The sequence below is a fragment of the Pungitius pungitius genome, chromosome 15 (assembly GCF_949316345.1).
Source record: "Pungitius pungitius chromosome 15, fPunPun2.1, whole genome shotgun sequence".
NCBI lineage: Eukaryota > Metazoa > Chordata > Actinopteri > Perciformes > Gasterosteidae > Pungitius > Pungitius pungitius.
The window spans coordinates 13,407,410-13,428,730 of NC_084914.1; the positions used below are offsets into that span (position 1 = coordinate 13,407,410).

The following is a 21,321-nucleotide window of genomic DNA, read 5'->3' on the forward strand; positions in this document are numbered from 1 at the left end:
AACGAGAGCGTACAGCCACTCAGAATACGCCTCTTCTTCAAGTTTTGAATTAATTTAATGATGCTGAGATCCTTCGACAAGCTGTTAGGAGTGATTAGTGGAGTTTTGAAACCAGGAACGCGCTTGAAGAGGCACATAAGCCGCTGTAGTTAGGTAGTAGGTAGGTAATGTAGTAGGTAATGTTTTTGACTATTCGAATCCACCCCTAGTCTCATTTATGAGTTTGTGACTCTCGCGATAACGTTAGTTCTGACAATGACGCCGGTCCTTGTGATTACACGTGACCTAATCTGTCCAACCACCTCTCAGTGAACACTAGTTGAGACGCGCCGGGCCGAACGGTTGCTGGTTACTATGGCTACGTTCAGCAAAAAACGGCGACCAAGTCACGTAAAAAGTGGCTTAAAAAGTACTAACAACGTAGCGGACATGTTCTTACACGGTCCGACGAATGTTGGAGAAGAGGGACGTTTTGTGGAGGGCTCCATACTTCGCCTCACCATGACAAACTTCCTGTAAGTCACTGCTCTTGAGCTGTCATTTAACAACGCAGACTACGGTTGCCAACCGTCCCGTATTACCCGGGACATCCCGAATGATGGGCAATTTTGATTTATCCCGGCCGGGACAGCTCTAGTCCCGATATCCAATCACAGCCTGCTAAGTCAAAGACGCGCGAAAAACTCCCGGTTGTTGTGCCGTATCTGTTAAAATGAGCAGTGAGGCTGGCGCTGCAAAGAAAAGAAAATTGTGCAAACAGGTGTTAGACCGAAATCTGTAACCCATCAGGAACTGTGACCGCAGAGGGCGCTGTTTCATTGGTTACCGGTGGCTGCCCGCATCCAGTTCAAAACATTGGTACTGACGTACCATGCTGTGAATGGATCGGGACCAGTCTACATCCGGGACATGGTGAAACCCTACATCCCAACCCGCACACTCCGATCTGCATCTGCCGAGCGGCTTGTTCCTCCCTCACTGAGAGAAAAGCACTCGGCGAGATCGCGACTCTTTGCTGTCCTGGCTCCCAGATGGTGGAACGAGCTCTCTGATGACATCAGGACCGCAGAGAGCCTCTACATCTTCCGTCGAAAACTCAAGACACACCTTTTTAGACTCTACCTTGACTAAAACACTAGCAAACCGTAGCACTAACAAATCGTAGCACTTAAATTGTACTTATAATGGCACTTTTCTATAACATGTTTTGAAACTGTTTATTTGATGAAAATGTACTTTCTTCTGTGTTTGTATCTCTATGTGGAAATGCACTTATTCTAAGTCGCTTCGGATAAAAGCGTCAGCTAAATGACATGTAATGTAATGTAATGTTTCACATCGTCTGCTCGTGCGTGCTAGACAATGGAGGGCAAAGAAGAGCGCCCACGCAAACGGCGTAAACGTTAATACATTACGTCCACGGATGAAAGCATCATATTGTAGTGTTAAAAAAAAGAACAAAATATTTAATGGACCAGCACATTGGCCAAGTTGTCAGAATGTGTGACCCCACTGTAACTGCTTAATAAAGGAGTTAAACTTCAAAATATTGTTTGGGGTTGTTATTTCATCTCTTCACATTACTCACATTATATCTGCCGACTGCTAGCACCCCCCCCCCCGTCAGCCCGCAAAAGTATCCCTGATTTGGGGTTGGGAGAGTTGGCAACCATCACCGCCGCCAGCCAGCCAATATTTCACAGATCCAAACTATAACACTGCATGTGGACATCTTCCTTGTACTCCAACAGGACTTACGACTACTCCGTGTTGTCTCCTGGACCCAATCTGAACATGATTGTTGGAGCCAATGGAACCGGCAAGTCCAGCATCGTGTGCGCCATCTGTTTGGGTCTGGCCGGCAAGACCGCTATCCTGGGCAGAGGTGACAAGGTAATCTGCAGCACCACAACACCCTGGTAGATTGGCTCTCAACGCAGGGCCTTGTGTTCACCATTCAGTGAAGGAACTGCATGATTAAAGTTGATTCAATTCGTTTTTAGCTGATAGCAAGAGCATCACGGTATTTGCATGTGTGTCATAATGCTCTCACGCTGCATGTGATGTTATCTCAGCTCCTGGAACCAGTACAGTGCCTATAATGCAATATAGTTATTTTAGCTCACAAAAAAAAAACCATAATTACAATCCTAGGGTCCGTTTCAAGAAGCGGGTATGGTGAAAACTCAAGTGTTTGTTAACCCTGAGATGAGGGAAACTCTGGGTGGTCTGTTTCAGAACAGGAGGTAACTAAACCTCAGGGTCAGTTGCTATGGTAACTGAGCCTGTGAACCTAACCTGGGGTCTGTTTCAAGTAGGAGGTTCAACAAACTGAGTCAAACCCTAAACTCTGAGTTGATTTACCATGACATGGCAATCTCTTGAGTTTTCGGGTTTCAGAATAGGTGTTTATAGTTGGTGCAATTAACTCGGAGTAGGTTGACTCAGAGTTGAGCGCGTGCACTGAATGCAGCATGAATTGAGCCATGATACAACGATTTACCATGGCAACGACCACAAACAATCGGTCGGCATACCTCACCCCTATTGAGCTGAAAATATTAATGCAAGCGTACGGCGAGGATGAACCGCAATTAGAAACAAAGCAACACGCTACTGCAGCAAAAGAGAGAGAAACGTTGCGGGAAAAACTGCTGCTTAGGTCAACACGTAAGTTCCAATATAGTGTTGTCAGTTAATATTTAATGTACACACTAATCAATACGACCACTGCAGCTCATCCAGAATGCAGCAGCTCGACTGGTCTTCAACCTTCCGAAATACTCCCACACCACACCGCTTCTCCGTTCACTTCACTGGTTACCAGTGGCTGCCCGCATCCAGTTCAAAACATTGGTACTGACGTACCATGCTGTGAATGGATCGGGACCAGTCTACATCCGGGACATGGTGAAACCCTACATCCCAACCCGCACACTCCGATCTGCATCTGCCGAGCGGCTTGTTCCTCCCTCACTGAGAGAAAAGCACTCGGCGAGATCGCGACTCTTTGCTGTCCTGGCTCCCAGATGGTGGAACGAGCTCTCTGATGACATCAGGACCGCAGAGAGCCTCTACATCTTCCGTCGAAAACTCAAGACACACCTTTTTAGACTCTACCTTGACTAAAACACTAGCAAACCGTAGCACTAACAAATCGTAGCACTTAAATTGTAATTATAATGGCACTTTTCTATAACATGTTTTGAAACTGCTTATTTGATCAAAACTGTACTTTCTTGTTACTTGTTCTTCTGAGTTTGTATCTCTATGTGGAAATGCACTTATTGTACGTCGCTTTGGATAAAAGCGTCAGCTAAATGACATGTAATGTAATCATAATCCATATGTTTTACGAATTTAAAATTACATTTTTTTACACTCTGTTAGAATGCACTAAACACAGGCTTGAAATACAATACTCAATACAATATATTTAATGACAAAAATAATATCGCTGGTAAAAACTGCTACAATGGTATTGAACGTATAATGTATTTTATTCAGGTGCATCATGTGGAACTCCTCTTTAATGGCTCTCACTGGTTTGTATTCAGGGAACATTACATTACGTATTAACTAAATATTAACTGACAACACTATATTGGAACTATATTGGAGTTGACCTGAGCAGCAGTTTTCTCCCACGTAGTTTCTCTGTGTTTTGCTGCCGTAGCGTGTTGCTTTGTTTCTAATTACGGTTCATACTCTCCGTACGCTTGCATTAATATTTTCAGCTCAATAGGGGTGAGGTATGCCGACCGATTGTTTGCATCGTTGTCACGGTAAATTGTAGTATCATGGCTCCATTCATGCTGAATGAAAACCCCATACTTGAACGGACCCCTGATGATGAAAATGAGATGTTTATTTTTTCTCTGCAGGTTGGGCTCTATGTCAAGCGTGGGTGCAATAGAGGATTCATTGAAATTATGCTGTAAGTATTGTGAAAGTTTGCACACATTGTTCCTTTTTTCCATAGATGTATCTGATTGTAGAACCAAATGCGTAATTGTTATTCCAGATACAAGACTGGTGGTAATGTAGTAATCAAAAGAGAGATCCATGTGGAGAACAATCAGTCACTGTGGATGCTGAATGAAAGACCCTGCAACCAGAAAGCAGTGGAAGAAGAAGTCAAGTCTCTGCGTATCCAAGTCAGCAACCTCTGCCAGTTTCTGCCTCAGGTATGTTTGTGTCCTGCTGATGTGTGAAGGCTTTATTGCACTGGTTTTGTAAAACAAAAAATGTCTCAGTGATGGTTTCTCATTTCATTCAAATTCTTACCTAAGTAATTGCATATTGCCTTAAATGTTCCAACACTGTCTTTGATGTGTTACTGTTATTGTGGTTGGGTTGACCTGACAGGAAAAAGTGGGAGAGTTTGCGAAGATGTCTAAAATTGAGTTGCTGGAGGCAACTGAGAAGTCAGTGGGACCACCAGAAATGTATGAGTACCATTGTGAGCTCAAAAACTTTCGCAACAGAGAACGAGAACTGGAGGTAAACATAATTGTCAAATAAGTTATCTCAAAGTTGTGGAAAAATGTGTTTTGATTGTGTCTATGAAAAAAAAAACATGTGGAATTCTCTTTTCTTCTGTTTGACTGGCATCACACAGACGTTTTTAACATTAAAGTGTCATAGTTGCTTCATCCATTATCTAATGTCAAGGCATTTCAAACTTCAGGGACTTATACATGTTTCACTGACGTCGGTGATTTCTTTTTCCCCTTTTAGAACGTTGTAAAGGAGAAGGTCAGTTTCCTCAAAAAGGCCAAGCAGAGGAATGACAGAAACAAACATGACGTGAACCGTTATCACGAAAAGAAGAGGCATCTGGACGTGATAGATTTGCTTGATAAGAAGAAATCGTGGGTGGTGAGTGACTCAAATAGAACACTGTAGAAGACTGAGGGGCAAATTAACAGTGCAAATTCAGAGTAAAAGGGAATGTTTTTTATTTCCTCTCAGGAGTACGAGACCACCCGAAAGGAGTGTGAGGGCGCAAAGAAGGAGCGAGATGATGCCAAAAAGCAGCTTTCTGCCCTGAAGCAGGCCCATGCGCCCATGCTGAGGAAGATCCAGCTGATTGATAACCAGCTGAAGCCCACTGAGGCACAGATAAAGGCTAAGGTGACTTTATTATGTAAATGATTCTGACAGGTGTACAGAGGCCTATGAAGGGCCATTTTCTCATTTCTTTTGTTAATCACTGGGTATTATTAACATTGAGGTAAACATGGTTATTTATGGCTCCACGTCATTTTCTCTTCTAAGTTTGCCATTGGTTATATTGCGGCGAGTCAATTGTGCGCCAGAGGTGGCATACCCTGGTCTAAAGTGTGACAGCTATGGCCAAAAGAAGGAATGGGGTTAATGATTTGTTGTTTTTTGTAGATTACTTTGAGTTAGTACTTATGATCTGGTGTGTGTCTACGTAGCTCAGAGGTCCAGCCATTAGCTCTCACTGATTCATTTAGTGCACTTGAATGGTTTTATGTGGAGCCTGTTTGGGCATTCATGAGGATTTTACATTTGAAAGCACATTATAAATAATTCCCAGCATTATGCCTCTCACAAAACCCATATTAAGATATTTTTGAGCAGCACAAATGAGAATCCTGTTAGCTACTTAGATTAGTCTTGGTTTATTTCTTAAATATATTTCTGCTGGATGTAAAGCAGTATACATTAAGATCCATTAAAAACCTTTTGAATGCAGGCTTAATAATGTCATTAAAACAAGAGGCTTGGATTAATGACAATGAATACTGGAATTTCATTTTTGTTATATTGTGATGATGATAAGTTCAATTGTTCAACAATAGTTTTCTGTCATTATGTTAGACATTGATAAACAACAAAATGCAGTACACGTCCCTGTGGGGGAATTTTTTAGAAATTTGCATCACAATGTCAACTGCAGCAGCAAAGCAATTTACTGAGCAGATTATGTGGGATGCCTCAATGGAGCTTACACAAAAAAACATTAACAGAATTGCGTAGAACAATGTATGGGCCTTCATCATCTTAAGTGTCATATTTGTGTGAAGTTGACTCCGTCAAGGGTTTGAAAGCGGAAGTAACTGTTTTATTATTATTTTTATTTTTTCAGACCGTCGCCATCAAAGAAGCCTCTCTGAAGTGCAAACAGAAACAAGAGCAGTTGGATCGAAAACACAAAGAGGTGAGAGTTGGAGGAAAACCTGCTTCCCTCAAGGCCAAATGAGGAACTGTGTTGAACCTCTGATGGACTTTACAATGTTTGTACACCTGTGCAATGTTTCTCCTGGGTTTACAGCTTCGGGGGGGGGGGGGGGGGGGTGTGTAAGAGTCGGCTAAAGCCAACTGGGGGGGTAGTCGTCATTCTGGTGCTCTCTGCCCCGCTGCTGCGAGTTTACATATTCATGTCAGTATGCCAGAATGTCCTGCATTTGTTGAATGGTTTATTTAAGATTGTTGTGCCTGAATCAGTCCTAGTAAAATATTTATATATATTTTTTAATAAAAACATTAAACAATCCTTGTTCTGCATCGAGTAAGTAGCGATCACATTTTTTATATCATAATGAGTTCATATATGATGTTCATATACATTCCTACCTTTATCTGTAGTGCAGCTCCGTGCTCTTCATAATGAACAATAACTCCCCCTGTCCTTTTCAACAGATAGAAGATATTCAACAGACTCAAAGGCTGAAGCAGATGGAAGAGGAAGACCACCAGAAGCGAATCAGCAACACCAGGCGGACTATTAAGGACCTGAAGGCGGAGCTTGCCAAAGTTGGCGACCAACATGATGTGACTCCGCGGATCAACGTCGTCAACCTCGAGCTGCTAAACATCCGGGCGGAGGGAGCGAAGCTGGAAGAAGAGAAGGGCGACCTGCGCAGGGAGAAAGAAAACCTGCACGCTGAGACCAGAAGTGAGAGTTTACCACAAACCGCATCCTCTGACCCAACTTACAAAAACAGCATGTCATTATTCTACATGTGCCGCTGTCATAGTGCGCCACGCAACAGACTGCTCAAAACAGATTATGTTTATTTATTCTAATTTCCAGTGTTGTTGAGAAAGCTCAGTGACATGAACGACATGATGAATGCCAAAGAGGAGAAGCTGCGAAGACGCCACAGGGACACGCACACGGCCCTCCAGTGGCTCCGACAGAACAGACAGCTCTTTGTGGGAAATGTCCATGAGCCCATGATGCTGGTGGTGAGTCCTAGTGAACCCCTAGCCCCCTTGCCATTTGTTTATAACAAACTGTATGGGAGATAAACTAAATGTGTGTATACATAAGATATGAGCGTTAATTAATGTATTTTTCAACAACTAATTTTGCTGTATAAAACAGTTCTGATTATGTAATAGTTCACACTGTACATCACATACCACAGTGTGTTATAAACCATGTATTACATGTTTGTAATGGGGGGCCTAGCAATCAAGTATTTGCACAACTGGTACATAGAGCAAGATGACAGAATGAAAAACTGGTGTTTCCGATGCTAATTGGTTGGGAAGTACGTTTTTTTAAAGGTTTGGAGTCCTTCTCTTAGCAGTAATTCGTCATTGATTTCAGTAATTGTTGTGATTCTGGTGCTTTTTGAATCCGTGGTAATCCTTTCCTCTCTCCTCAGATCAATGTGAAAGATCATCGCTTTGCTAAGTTTGTGGAGAACCACATCCCGTTCCACGATCTACGGGCGTTTGTCTTCCAGAAAAAAGACGACATGGAGAGGTTCATGACCGAGGTCAGTGCGGATGAGGATTGTCTTTTAGATTCTGGCTGGAGGATGAAAATCCACCTGAGGGCAAAATTGTGTCTTTGAGTGTGGCATCAAGTTTTTGCCTTCCTTTTTGATCCGTCCCAAACGTCAGGTTCGTGACAAGATGAACCTGAATGTCAACTCCATATCTGCTCCGGAGGATTCGCGCTCCAGGCGGCCACCATCACAAAGGATTGAGGCCCTGAGGTGAACTAATTGCACTTGGTGTTTTAGTTAAATTAGCATCAACATGTGTACTTTTGTCTTACTTTTCAGGTTTGTCTATGTACATTGTTGTATAATATTTCTGTGGTCATCTATAGGCGCTTTGGGTTCTTCACCTACTTACGCGAGATGTTTGACGCCCCCGATGAGGTGATGAGTTACCTCTGTCACCAGTACAAAGTGCATGACGTCCCTGTGGGCAATGAGCAGACTAAAGCCATGATTAAAACGGTACGTTCTTCCCCCCGCATTATTCACGTGGTCACAGGACGACAGCACAGTGTGTGACGTGAATGTCATTCAGAAGTTCAACCTCTTTGTTGAACTAGAAGTTTGGATTTCAAGATAAATGGCGATGGTCGAGCCTTGATATTTCAGTAAGGTCTGTAAAAAGCCACTTTCCATTAAAATCATCATTGTTCCCACACTAAATAATTCATTTTGAACCAGTGCCTTTCAGAGCTGTCAGAAAGTAGCATTTTTCAATCTGATGATTCATTTATAGATTAACTTGCAAACCGACAGACGTACATTTTTTCCCGTTGATTCCGAGGTGGACCGCTGACATTAAGAGAACCTGCTCGGAGTTTGTAGTGTTTTTAATTTTATATTTATTTTATTAAAATACCTCAAACTTGGTATTGTCACTTTGTATCTCCAGGTGATGGAGGAGCCCTACCTCAGGGTGGTATACACAACAGATGAGAGGTACATTTTCAAAAGGTCCCATTACTCCAACCAGATCAGCACCAGTAACTCTGCAGTTCACCCTTCCCAGTACCTCAGCATCACGGTGGATGCTGAAGAGAAACGGCTGCTTGAGCAGCAGATGAAGGTAAGGGGGAGTCTTGTGTTTGGAAGCACAGCCCTGACACTATTTTGGTTTTCAACATTTCAGAAATCTCCTGTCTGAGGAAAAATACCCAAAGACACATCACTATGTCAGAGTTTCATTGAGTCACGAGTTAAACTGTTAACCCCCGCTGTGAGTAGAGCTGCGAGTTGAAGCTACGAGACATCGATGAGAGGATAAAGGCCCTGCAGGCGGAAGCCGCCAGTCTAGATCGCCGTGACAACGAGTTGTTGGCGGAGAAGAAGCACCTTTGTATAGTGAAGGGAAAAAAGAGGCAACTGGAGCAGAAGATCAGTACTAAGCAAGACAGGTCGTGAACAGTTAGAAGGCCAAACAGGCAGAGGATGATCCCTCTTTAACATGTAATATGTTGTCATGTAGAACTTGATTAGAACGAAACGTTTCACATTAGTCTGAAATGGATCCTTTCCTGTGTTTAGTCTGAGACAAATGGAGAAGAGCGTTATTAACCTGCAGAAGATCGAAGAGGAAACTAAAGCGAAAATTGCAGTTGTCAATGCAGAGAAAGTGTCCATAATCACGGTGTTCCTGGCCCAAATTAAGGTATGAATCAATAAGCTGTAAATGACCTATGAGAAGCTTTTCATAGTGTTGGTTACTGTACTTTAACAATGGTACTTTTCTCTATCCCTGCATTTACTTCCCCTTTTTTTGTTAATGCTTCTGTTTTGTTCTGACTACCTCTCGGCAGACATTATCTCAAATTTTTAATGTTTACTCAACTCAAAAGTGCGAGACCATTTCTACTATTGTCATAGATTTTTACAGGTTTCACCTTTTTTGTAGCAGTAGTCTTTTTTTTTTGCTTCTCATAATACTTAATACATAATGCTTCTCATAATTTTTCCTGATAATCCTTCTGTTCCCATTTTGTGTGTTCAAATGTCTGACTCGCCTAGTGCTCTTTTTCTCTCTTCCCATCGTCTCCAGCTGAGATCCAAGCTGACCATGGAGAATGTGTACCTGGCTTTGGAATCTGTGGGTCTGATGGGTGAGAAAAGCAAGCTGGAGAATGATTGCAGAGACGGTGTCTCTGAACTCAAGGCAACTGAGGTTAGTGTTTACTCCCACTTGTCTGTAGAGCAGGCCTGCTGTGGTGTGTGTGATAGTGACTCCTGTATCTTATGGCTTGTCCTTGCAGCAACAATGCAGCCGTCTGCAGCAGAGGAAAGTGCAACTGACGGAGCAATGCAGAGGCCTCTTGGAGAGAGCGATGTCAATTTGTAAGATGCGCCCTGATGAGTCATTACCGGAAGACCTTTGTAACGTAAGCGCTTATCCCAGTGTTATGTTCTACTTTGAGTATAATATCAAAGTGAATAAAACAAGTCTCATCACTTTCTGTTGAATCTTATTGAATATTGAAGCTTCTTGTTTTTGTGATGCAGGCTTTCAGGAAGCTGCCTGACACGCTGGACGAGATCGATGCGATGCTGAACGAGGAGCGCTCCAGAGCCAAGTGCTTCACTGGCCTCAGCGAAAATGTAAGCTGGAGCTAAAGTCTCTGCAGGAGACTAATTGGGCCATACAATGCCATTTAGTCCGGCTACATTGTGCCAAGTACCGTGAGAGTGTAAATGCGTTTCATGATGATTCACTTGGAAGGTTGTTGATGAGTACAACAAGAGCGAGGAGGAGATCAAACATCTGGAGAAAGAGCTGGAAGACGAGAGCAGCGCTCTGAACACCTACCGACAGAACATATCCGAGGTACAGTGCATGATGCGTCGCTGCTGGGAGTCTTCTGGGGGTTTCATATGTATGCTTTGTTTAAATGTGCGTCTTGGTCCGCGTAGGCTAAGGAGCGCTGGCTGAACCCTCTGAAGCAGTTGGTGGAACAGATAAATGACAAGTTCAGTGATTTCTTCCGCTCCATGCAGTGCGCAGGAGAGGTTGATCTGCACTCAGAGAACGAGGTAGGTGCTGACAACAAAAACACACGCACCATGTGTCAAACTCAAATATATAAATCTTACGCTCTTAAATAAATAAACGTTGTTGTTTTTTGCAGGAGGAGTATGACAAGTATGGGATCCGAATTCGGGTGAAGTTCCACAGCAGCACTCAGCTCCACGAGCTCACGGCGCACCACCAGAGCGGAGGAGAGCGCAGCGTCTCCACGATGCTCTACCTCATGGCCCTGCAGGAGCTCAATTGCTGCCCGTTCAGAGTTGTGGACGAGATCAACCAGGTAGTTCTCACTCACAAGCGCCGTTGCGACCGCTTTTCTTCTGTGAGAACATGAGCATACGAGCAGAACTGCAAAAGAAGCACCCAGAAAAAGAGGATTTTTGCGTCATGTTCAATGTGGTGTTCTAAGGTCCAAACTGCCACACAAATGAATTGCTGGTTCCTCACCCTCATGTTTGGACGTGACTGATACGATTTGTCTCTTTTTTTGTTGTTGCAGGGAATGGATCCTGTAAATGAGAGAAGAGTCTTTGACATTGTTGTCCGCACAGCCTGCAAAAAGACAACATCCCAGTACTTCTTCATAACACCCAAAGTGAGTGTTTGTACCTTCTAATGAGGTTGTTCAGACTATAGCAACAGGATGTGTGTAGGTACATACACTGTGTAATCTGCATACGAATATAATCCAACTCTACAATTCAGTTTACCTCTACAGAACATTTTCCATCATGTTAGTAATTTCAAAAGAGAGGCTCGTGTTCAAAAATTGGAAGCCTGGATGGGGACGTCTGGAAGAATTCAGCCAAACTACTTCTCTCGTTCTGGTAGATTTATTCATCAGATCACAGGTCAAGTATAAGCGCTGCGTTTGCAAAGGCAGGAGCAATCCTACCGGCCCGCAGGCCGGGAGAACACACACTCTAACTAACATCAGCAAGAACATAATGTTTTATAACCCAAAAGACAAAGAAAAGATTTCTATTGGCCCTAAGCTGGCGTAGGGGATGAACCTTCTCCCCCCGCCTCTAAGGATCCGGTCACATCCAATGTCCAGACCTCCTGACTTAACGTAAACAATGAAAAAAGTATGAGTGTTGTATGAAGTGTGGTGTGGGCCTCCCGCCTTATCTTACACATCTGCTGCTAGTTGACCCGCTGACCTTAATTCCTAAATCAGAACAGAAACCGATCCCCTTATCAATACACACAGAGAAACCTCTGTTTGTCCGTGCGGGTCCCGACTCTTAAATCAAGTCCAGACAGGAACCCCCATCCTGCCAGACTATCTCTGACTTGAATTCTTCAGCAGGACAGGAAAACAATTTCTAACTCAGCACTAAGAAAAAAGCTTTTGATTATCAATTCCCCCTTTTTACATAATTCATTATGTAAACCAAAAAATCAAAAGAAACGACTAATCTAAACGCTAAAAATCTATATCAGTGGGTATTGGGTGTATGCAGCAGTTGTGGAAATTTCTATGCATCACAAGAAATACTAAGAAATCTATATCACATCTAAACCGAGTATAATAGACACAGAAATACATCCTAGCCCCAAAAACTATCACACCACCTACGTGCATGCATCCACTATATATGATGTGTGCAACAGTTAGCAGATTATCTATTCAGGACGTTGACCCTAACGGGGTGTCTTCTTCAGGTCCATTGAAGTCGGTTCTTACAATATCCATCTCCTCCATTCTCCCACAGCCCTAACAATTGGATCCTTTCATGTAACAAAACCATCTTGTATGGCAGGGGCATTTTAGCATCTACTGCAGTTGTGATGCATTAAAGACATAATTGTCTGATACAGGGATCTAGTATCCACAAAGGGTGAAGGCTACTATGCTATACTATAGTACAAAACAGTGACATTATCAAACCCTTTCATTGTCCAAAATGTTGACTTAACCAATTATTAATGGGATTGTCTATGCCAGAGTGTTCAGCTTATTTAAAGGACATGGCTCTTAGTCTATTTAATGCTCTAGTAAAGGATCCATCTGGGGCAGAGTTAATTAAAAGGAGAGTGTCAACATATTTGACTATAAAAACGCCTTTTATCCCATGTGATGTACGCACAACAGTCTTGTGTTCCATTATTAACTGGTCTATTTTAGTTTTAGTTTTTTAGCTATGTTCCTTACACAAGTGGGGTGCCATATTTCCATATTATCTAATTTGCCACTATATTGCATCAAAATCTTAATTCTTTAATTTGTTCTACACACCCCCTTTTGAAACAGAACAGAAACCACAAATCTGTTCTTTTCATAAACACCCAGATAAAACAGTTACAATTTGTCAGTTAGGACACAGAAAAAACATCTGCCAGGTTGATGCTGGTGAAACATCTCTCATCAGAGCCTATTGCATTAAACATAGTGTTAAACATAGAATTTGGGGCGTTAATAGTGTGTTGACACCACAACTTAAAACTCAAATCGTGCACCGTATGATAGTCGGGCTTCTGGTTCTAGGGACCCAATTAATCAAGGTATTCCAGGGGAACCTCGTCTTTTCCAAAACGCCTGCATCCAGCAATCCTTCAATTTATTTTCTATCCCTACTGCTTATTATCCCTTACGGGGTACTAAGGACGGTAAATTTGGACCGTTCCATTTAACCATTTCAATTCAATTACCACCGTTGCAATTGGAATCAATCCCACATCAATCAAGCTCCCCCTTTCGTCCAAAATGTGTCAAGAAATCTACCATGAGTTGTGTTTCCATTGTCAGTGTGTGGTTTCACATGTGTTTCTCTGATTTGAGTTTACTTCAAATGTGTGTGCAATAGTTTAATATTTGTAGTGGGCTCCCAGTCCGTGGCATCAACCCCTGCCTTTAACGATTGACCCCACGTTCTCAGCTTCTCCTCTGCTTTGGATGATCAAGGTGATGTGAGGAGCCAACGTCTCCCGTAGCGCATCTGCTACGCCTTGTTTTCCCCACATAGATGTCACAGACGTTGGATGTCCATTCAAACTCCAGTCGTAATCCACAGGATATCATAGTCCTCCTCAGGAGAAGACAAACAGTTAATTGTACAATGTTCAGTCCGGTGTAACACCTTGAATCAGGAGCCCCAACAGTGAACAGTCTCATGTAGATCAGGTTGGTCTTAGTCTTCCACTCTCTCCCACCAGACGTCTGCCTCTGTCTGTGTCTGCTGGACTTCAGCTTGCAGCAGCTGGCTGTCAGAGTGGGGCGTGGATAGAAAGCAGCCACTCCTCTGATTGGCCCGAAAATCCGGCACAGCATTCCTTGATGGTGGCAGATGGCATGTTCACTGTGGAATAGCACCAGAATCCAGCATACATCTGTAATGTCTTCCATTGATCGTCAGAGTAACCTCGGGTTCTGGAAACAGGTTACCATCAGCCATCGGATCTGGGCACCACTATGGCATCTATTATAGTGTGTATGGTGCTTGTGGTGGATGGACATCATGAGGGTATCAAGCTGTGTTGGACTGAGGCCTCTGGCCTTTAGGTGATTAGGAGCATGCCCTGGAACAATTTCCAGACTGCCCACAACAGAAACAATTATTTTTCTTTGTCTAAACTGCCCCTCATTCATCTTACCTCGGCCTCGGTTGCCCCTCCCCACTGTCTTCTCGGTTGGCTGTAGCACCGTACAGTGGGGCCCCCGTCATGTCTTGTAGTCCTGCTTGTACGAGGCATAAAGTTAGGGACAGAGAGCCTGTGGAGGAGGGTATGCGTCTGGTTGCTGGTAGACGGCGCCTTAGGAGAAGGGAGGGTTATCTGGATAAAGGCTGAATAGGTGCTCACTCTCACCCAATTCACCTTCTTGGGATATTAAAGTCTGATCCTTGGCCAGAGCTTTGCAACCCAATTATCTTACAATTTAGCTAATTTTCTTAATTTTTATTTAATTGTAGTTTGTTCATTAGTCCTGCTTACTGTGGCTGATAAGAAACAATGTTGTACATTCATCACAAAGACAAATTTGTTCTTACTCTCTGATATCTAAAGCCTTGGTATAATTTCTCTCTTTACTTGTTTTTTTTTAAAACATCTACTGTTTTATTGAACACAATTCAATCAATTCGGAAGGGTTAGGGTTAAAGATCTTTAGGTTTAATATTCAAATTGTATTATAACGTATCGGTGCAATTTAATTTAATTCTGGTCATTTAAACTTGAGGATTGTGTTTTGCACAATTAATCCATGCCCAATATTTCTCTCTTTTGTAATAAGTAGCACAGCAAAACTGTACACACATCTCCATCACTCCTGTTGAGGCCTGTATTAATTTAAAACATGGTTAAAAATATCCCCATATGAAGTTAAATCTAATATCCAAATAACCTCAAGACCTCTAAGGCAATATTTCAAATTTTGTGTTTATCCCCAAAACGAATCTCCCTTTTTGCTCTACTATGTTTGTTTAAAAATGTTCATTTTTATTTGTTCTAATCATTCTACGTTAAATCCTCGATTTAAGTGTTGCACTTAAAAAGAAAGTAGGTCAGGGCATTCGTTGTTTCCTGTTGAAACACGATCAGCACCTGTTGTGTGTTATCCATCTAAAAGTTGGAATATATTTGATCAATCTGTTTGTAAAATCCCATCTACAATCCAATTGTTTGTGTAACTTTGTAACTTTTGACATTACAGTAGTGATGAGCCAAATCATCTAAACTAAAAAGGAAAGAATATCCTCTTTATGTCCTAATATTTAAGAAAACTACATAGACTTAATCACATCACTGAAGAATACTTACATTTAAGATTCATGTCATTCAACAGTATGTGTGTGTGTGTGTGTGTGTGTGTGTGTGTGGTTCAAGAATTTGCTTGAGTTGCTCCAAGTGAGCAAGCATCTCTTTGTCCAGCCTTAATGGCCCCACCGTTGCTCCCACACATCTTCTGACTGCTGTGACCTTGTTACTCCCATAAAACCCTTCAACAAGATCTATTACGTGTCTTCTAGCATATCCTCCTTTCTTCCTTCCTGCATGTCTACAACTCTAATGATTTCACTTCCCGCATTAACTTCTCTAAACTTGTGAACTACTATCACTAGTGGATGGACATCTGCAGTTGTATCAATCACTAAAACCCACAGTTTTAAACGATGTATCAGAAGGTTAATCCCAAACCACCAGTGAAATAAACAATAGGACCAAGAGACGATAAATTCAGTTTGCAGCAGACCCATCTGGTCAGGACTTCCTATCCTACAGCAGCCTGAGTGTCTCCACTTTTACTGCTTTTCGGCCCAAAAGCAAAACGAAGGCATATCTGTTACTTGCAAACACAACTTAGCTCATGTCCAAGTTGGGATCCAATACATTCACTCATTCATTCATTCAACACTGATAGAGTACAGATCTCTCATGTTTAGCACAGTCAAATGCAGTATGTAATACTTTTTACTTGTTGAACCATTACAAGACGACAGTCTGTAACAAAGTTTCCATATTTCATGTCCTGCTAGTATCAATATTCCTTGATCAGACATTTGCTTCCATCATCAAGATACTGTATCAAGTGTATCGTGCACTATACACTCAATATCAGCACTCAACGATTTACAGCTCATCTCTGAGTGTAGGAGACTAAAACTACAAACATTAATACCAAACGACTGACACTATATACACCTACTCTCCTCATTTCTCATCACTTCTTAGGTTTCAAATCATTACTTTGATGCAGGTTCTGATCTGGCCGAGTTTCCTTGATAACATCACCCTGTCTCATGCTTGTTCTGTCCGAACCGGGTGATTGATTGCTGTTTTCCTCAAGCTACGAGTTGGGGCCTTTTCTGACCATCCCGTGACCTTGTGGTGTGTTTAGATTACTCTAATTTACAGGCTCCGGCTGGGGTCTGTCTTTCAAATACCCAACTTTTCTCGTTTCTCCCAGAAATGTTCTACCACATTTCCACATTTAGTTACAGTTCTTAATAACCTATTGTTGACCTCATATAGTTAAATCAACATTGGGGTAATAGCTTGGAGTCCTAGAAACTCATTCACATAGAAGTCATTCATGCTTCATTATAACAACTTTATTCACTCTGAAAAAACAGGACAACCAAACAATTTTGATATCTCCAATTGTTGTTTTGTTTGTAAACCTGTTGTTGGATCTACAATCCCTAACTGCACCGACGCTTGTGCGTGTCTCACCCATAAGGGGTGTTAACATATTAATTTATTCTGATTCGTCAAACTAACTGATTTATGTGAACCCCAAATGACACAAAATCATTAAACCATTACAATCAATTTTTATTTTATATCTTTTTCTTTTGCTACGTCTATCTAATTCACTTCTTGCACTGAACTTTTCTAACTGTCTGTGTGAAACTCTGTCGGCATCAATAATCACACAACTTTATAAGAATTGATCTTCTTTCCACATTGTCTCCCTTTAGCTCCTAGCACTGCATGTGCTTGTGTGTGTGCTGGCTCTGCAGCCGGCTGCAGCACCCTGCTGGCTGAGTCTCTGTCTCATCATGATAAGGGGCTCCGCAGCTGCAGCCTTCCTGCATCTCTACGTCCCACTCCACTTATTTTCTGTTACATGTTTCCTTTTTTAATTTAAATTTTTTTCTTTTCATAAATCTCTCATAGATCTTAAATAGACCCAGAGTGCCTACTTTGCATCCATCCCATATCATTATGGTTTCCTCTGTTTTCCTCACAGTTTCACAGGTTATTTTATTTGTTCACACATGGCTTTAGAACACCAGAGAAAGGACACAATGCCCAATACTGTGAACCCAATCAAGAAGCTTCTACTGTATTAGAGGAATACAGCGCTCGATTGTTGAGGCTTATAACACCAGTTCACCTATATTGTTTTATTTCTCTCATGTTTGTATCACCACTATTGACTATGATTTTCCCTTTTACCCTTTAATACATATCCCCACAGATGTGTAGTCCGGTCAAACACTTTTCACTGTCAGATTCTCAGTCCTTTTCAAGTCCTGATCCACAGCTTCCAGGTTCGGTAAAACACCAGGAGTTACACCAACCACCCACACATTTCCCAGTATGAAAAATAACAAATCTTTCCCTGTGTCCTTATTTCTTCATCTAATATTCTAACCTGCCAGTCCCCATATCACACTAATGGGGCTGCAGGACCAGAGGTACCTTTCAACTTGGGTTTTCTTCTGACTAATGATTAACATAAATTTAAACCCTGCTCTGATCTAAACTGCCAGTCCACGACATACATACGTGCAACTGCAATCACCAAAGGGACCGTTTCAACTCTGGATTTCTACCGACTAAGAGTCGACCTCAGGGAACTCAAGTGAGCCCCGTCATTCCTTTTTAAACTCTATATAATTACCTAAAGTTCCCTACCCGCTGAGTCCCTACTCTTACACTGAATCGCCAGCCTTACTGCATGCAAACGTAACAATCTGCGATCACCAGGAGGTCCACCGACTTCAATTCTGGATTTCTAATGACTAAGGGTCGACCTTCGATAGCTCAAATGAGCACCGTCGTTCCTTTTTAAACCCTGTATTTAATTAACTAAAGCCCTACCCTGTGTCCCTACTCTAACTAAATCGTCAGCCTTACCGCATGCAAACGTAACGATCTGCGATCACCAGGAGGTCCACCGACTTCAATTCTGGATTTCTAATGACTAAGGGTCGACCTTCGATAGCTCAAATGAGCACCGTCGTTCCTTTTTAAACCCTGTATTTAATTAACTAAAGCCCTACCCTGTGTCCCTACTCTAACTAAATCGTCAGCCTTACCGCATGCAAACGTAACGATCTGCGATCACCAGGAGGTCCACCGACCTCAACTCTGGATTTCTAATGAGTTGACTTCAGGCAAACTCCTTATATATATAAAACTAAAATCCCTACCCTATGGACACTCATTTACTTTCCCTAATGTTGAATTCAATGTGATTATGTGCTTATACTTTACATGTGATCATCAGAAAATTTTGAAATTTAGTTTAAATTTAGTGGTCTTATAGGACAGAGACGTATTCTGCAGTTGACAACAATTATTTTAGATTTGTCCAATCGCAGACTTTTCATTCCTTTAGAACAAAAAGGGGCTCGTCTGCTCACCCATTCTGTAGCGCGCTCCTTTGTTGTCAACGCTGAACCACGCCGCCGGCCTTCTGCCTGTTCCGGAAAACGGATGCCCCCTCGATCTTCATCCAGGTCAGCCAATCACGTCGGGGTCACCAAAATTGTTAGTAATTTCAAAAGAGAGGCTCGTGTTCAAAAATTGGAAGCCTGGATGGGGACGTCTGGAAGAATTCAGCCAAACTACTTCTCTCGTTCTGGTAGATTTATTCATCAGATCACAGGTCAAGTATAAGCGCTGCGTTTGCAAAGGCAGGAGCAATCCTACCGGCCCGCAGGCCGGGAGAACACACACTCTAACTAACATCAGCAAGAACATAATGTTTTATAACCCAAAAGACAAAGAAAAGATTTCTATTGGCCCTAAGCTGGCGTAGGGGATGAACCTTCTCCCCCCGCCTCTAAGGATCCGGTCACATCCAATGTCCAGACCTCCTGACTTAACGTAAACAATGAAAAAAGTATGAGTGTTGTATGAAGTGTGGTGTGGGCCTCCCGCCTTATCTTACACATCTGCTGCTAGTTGACCCGCTGACCTTAATTCCTAAATCAGAACAGAAACCGATCCCCTTATCAATACACACAGAGAAACCTCTGTTTGTCCGTGCGGGTCCCGACTCTTAAATCAAGTCCAGACAGGAACCCCCATCCTGCCAGACTATCTCTGACTTGAATTCTTCAGCAGGACAGGAAAACAATTTCTAACTCAGCACTAAGAAAAAAGCTTTTGATTATCAATCATTGTCTCTTTTTTTTCGGGGCAGCAAATATACTCGTTTCACTCTCGTTGTCTTAAAAGTCCACTGATTACCACCTACTCGGCACCAAACCTCTGCCCGACACAGTTAGCAACGAGCTAGTAACCTAGCAAATGATTGAGTTATACAGCCAGATGTTTCCCTGAAGACTTAAATGAATTCCTTAAGTGGCCAGAAAAGTGCCTGGTCAGTTTGTTTCCTTTACACATGTGCTGTATATATGAACATATGATGTATTTGTTTTGTTGGAGATGGAAAGAAAATGTAATGCGAAGGTTGTGTGTGAATCGGTATATATGCTTTATTATATGACCCATGCATTTTCCTGAACCTTTGCTCGTGCGGTGTTTGTCTTCAGCTGCTGCCGGATCTTGAGTACACTGATGAGATGACCGTCCTCTGTGTCCATAACGGCAGCCAAATGCTTCCCCCCGACCAATGGGACGAGAGGGAATTCATCAAACGATGTGTCCAAAGAAAAGCCATGGCATGAGCCTACAGTTTTACCTCCACTGCCAAAGTTCAATTATTTAGAATAGCTGAAATGAAACCGATGTTCATCATTATCCATCATTTCTGTTAAGCCTTTTTATTTCTGAAAAAATTAACCTTAGAAAGTGAATGTTTGAGTTGTTATTTTGAAGGTGTTTTCAAAACAAAATCAACATATATACGTACATATAAGAAGAAGTACAGATTTATACAGGTACGAAAACTTAAATGCATTGAGCATTTTTGTTGTTTTGTTATGTTTTGTTGTTTTGTCAACATGCTTTCTTGATTATATAAAAGATTTATAGTTTGCTCGTTCTTCTCATAAATTTGCCGATATAAGCCATCCTTTTCTGTTCCTACTTTTATTATTATTATTTTATTATTATTATTCTCACAAACCGCGGTCCTTTTTGGGGCCTTTATCATATTCAAAAAGTTGTTAAATTTGGCATGGATATCTAGACTGTTAAAAAATTTGATAATTTTTGGGTCTCACGTATGAAGAAATGTCTCTATAGCGCCCTCTAGAAATGTAAAAAAGATCCCTGATGTCCGATCAACTTGAAAGTTGGCACACACGTGCTCTTCGGCATGCTCTACAAAAAAGTCAACCATGGTATGCAAATGCGATTTTCCGCCATTTAGAATTTAGTGAAAAACACATTTTTGGCAATTTCAATTTGATTGTCACAAAACTGTCGGTGGATCATTATTGGGTCAATGTGCCCTTGGTATATCAGAATGGTGCTGATAACTCATTGTTTTGATGAGATATGGGCTAATTAACTTCGCAAGGGGTGTGGCTTAATCTGCCATATTTTTAACTTCCAAATGACTTGGCCTGCCCTCACCAAAATTATAGCTTGTGTGAACATCGAGGCCCTAAACACACACTAATATTTTCATAATTTTTGAAGAATAGGGGACGCTGCATTTAATCATTAAATATGTGCCTTTTTGGCATTATTTTCATAATTTCTTACAGTTTTAAAAGACTTACCACTATATTGTTAAACTCCTCCCAGGGATTAAACCCGATTCTTTTCCAATCTTGAGACCTTGGCCTCTAAAAGTTGCATTTTGCCGGCTTTTATTTTGGGATGGAACATCAGAATGTCCTGGTTATCCATAAGTGTCACCTTGGGATGTGTACTATCAACCTGAAG

General features: G+C 41.9%; 1 protein-coding gene across 1 annotated transcript; it reads left to right on the forward strand.

Moving 5' to 3' along the window:
• Nucleotides 1–321: 321 nt before the first annotated feature.
• LOC119209157 (structural maintenance of chromosomes protein 5-like) lies at nucleotides 322–20,493 on the forward strand. The gene is made up of 24 exons (XM_037458243.2): nucleotides 322–515; nucleotides 1,752–1,893; nucleotides 3,885–3,937; nucleotides 4,025–4,187; nucleotides 4,369–4,503; nucleotides 4,741–4,881; nucleotides 4,975–5,136; nucleotides 6,119–6,190; nucleotides 6,673–6,928; nucleotides 7,067–7,221; nucleotides 7,647–7,760; nucleotides 7,888–7,982; nucleotides 8,099–8,231; nucleotides 8,662–8,835; nucleotides 8,994–9,163; nucleotides 9,294–9,417; nucleotides 9,805–9,927; nucleotides 10,016–10,141; nucleotides 10,263–10,358; nucleotides 10,480–10,584; nucleotides 10,671–10,790; nucleotides 10,886–11,065; nucleotides 11,285–11,380; nucleotides 20,019–20,493. Exons 1-24 carry the CDS (start codon nucleotides 355–357, stop codon nucleotides 20,151–20,153), a joined length of 3,231 nt encoding a protein of 1,076 aa, XP_037314140.2. The 5' UTR covers nucleotides 322–354; the 3' UTR covers nucleotides 20,154–20,493.
• Nucleotides 20,494–21,321: the final 828 nt, after the last annotated feature.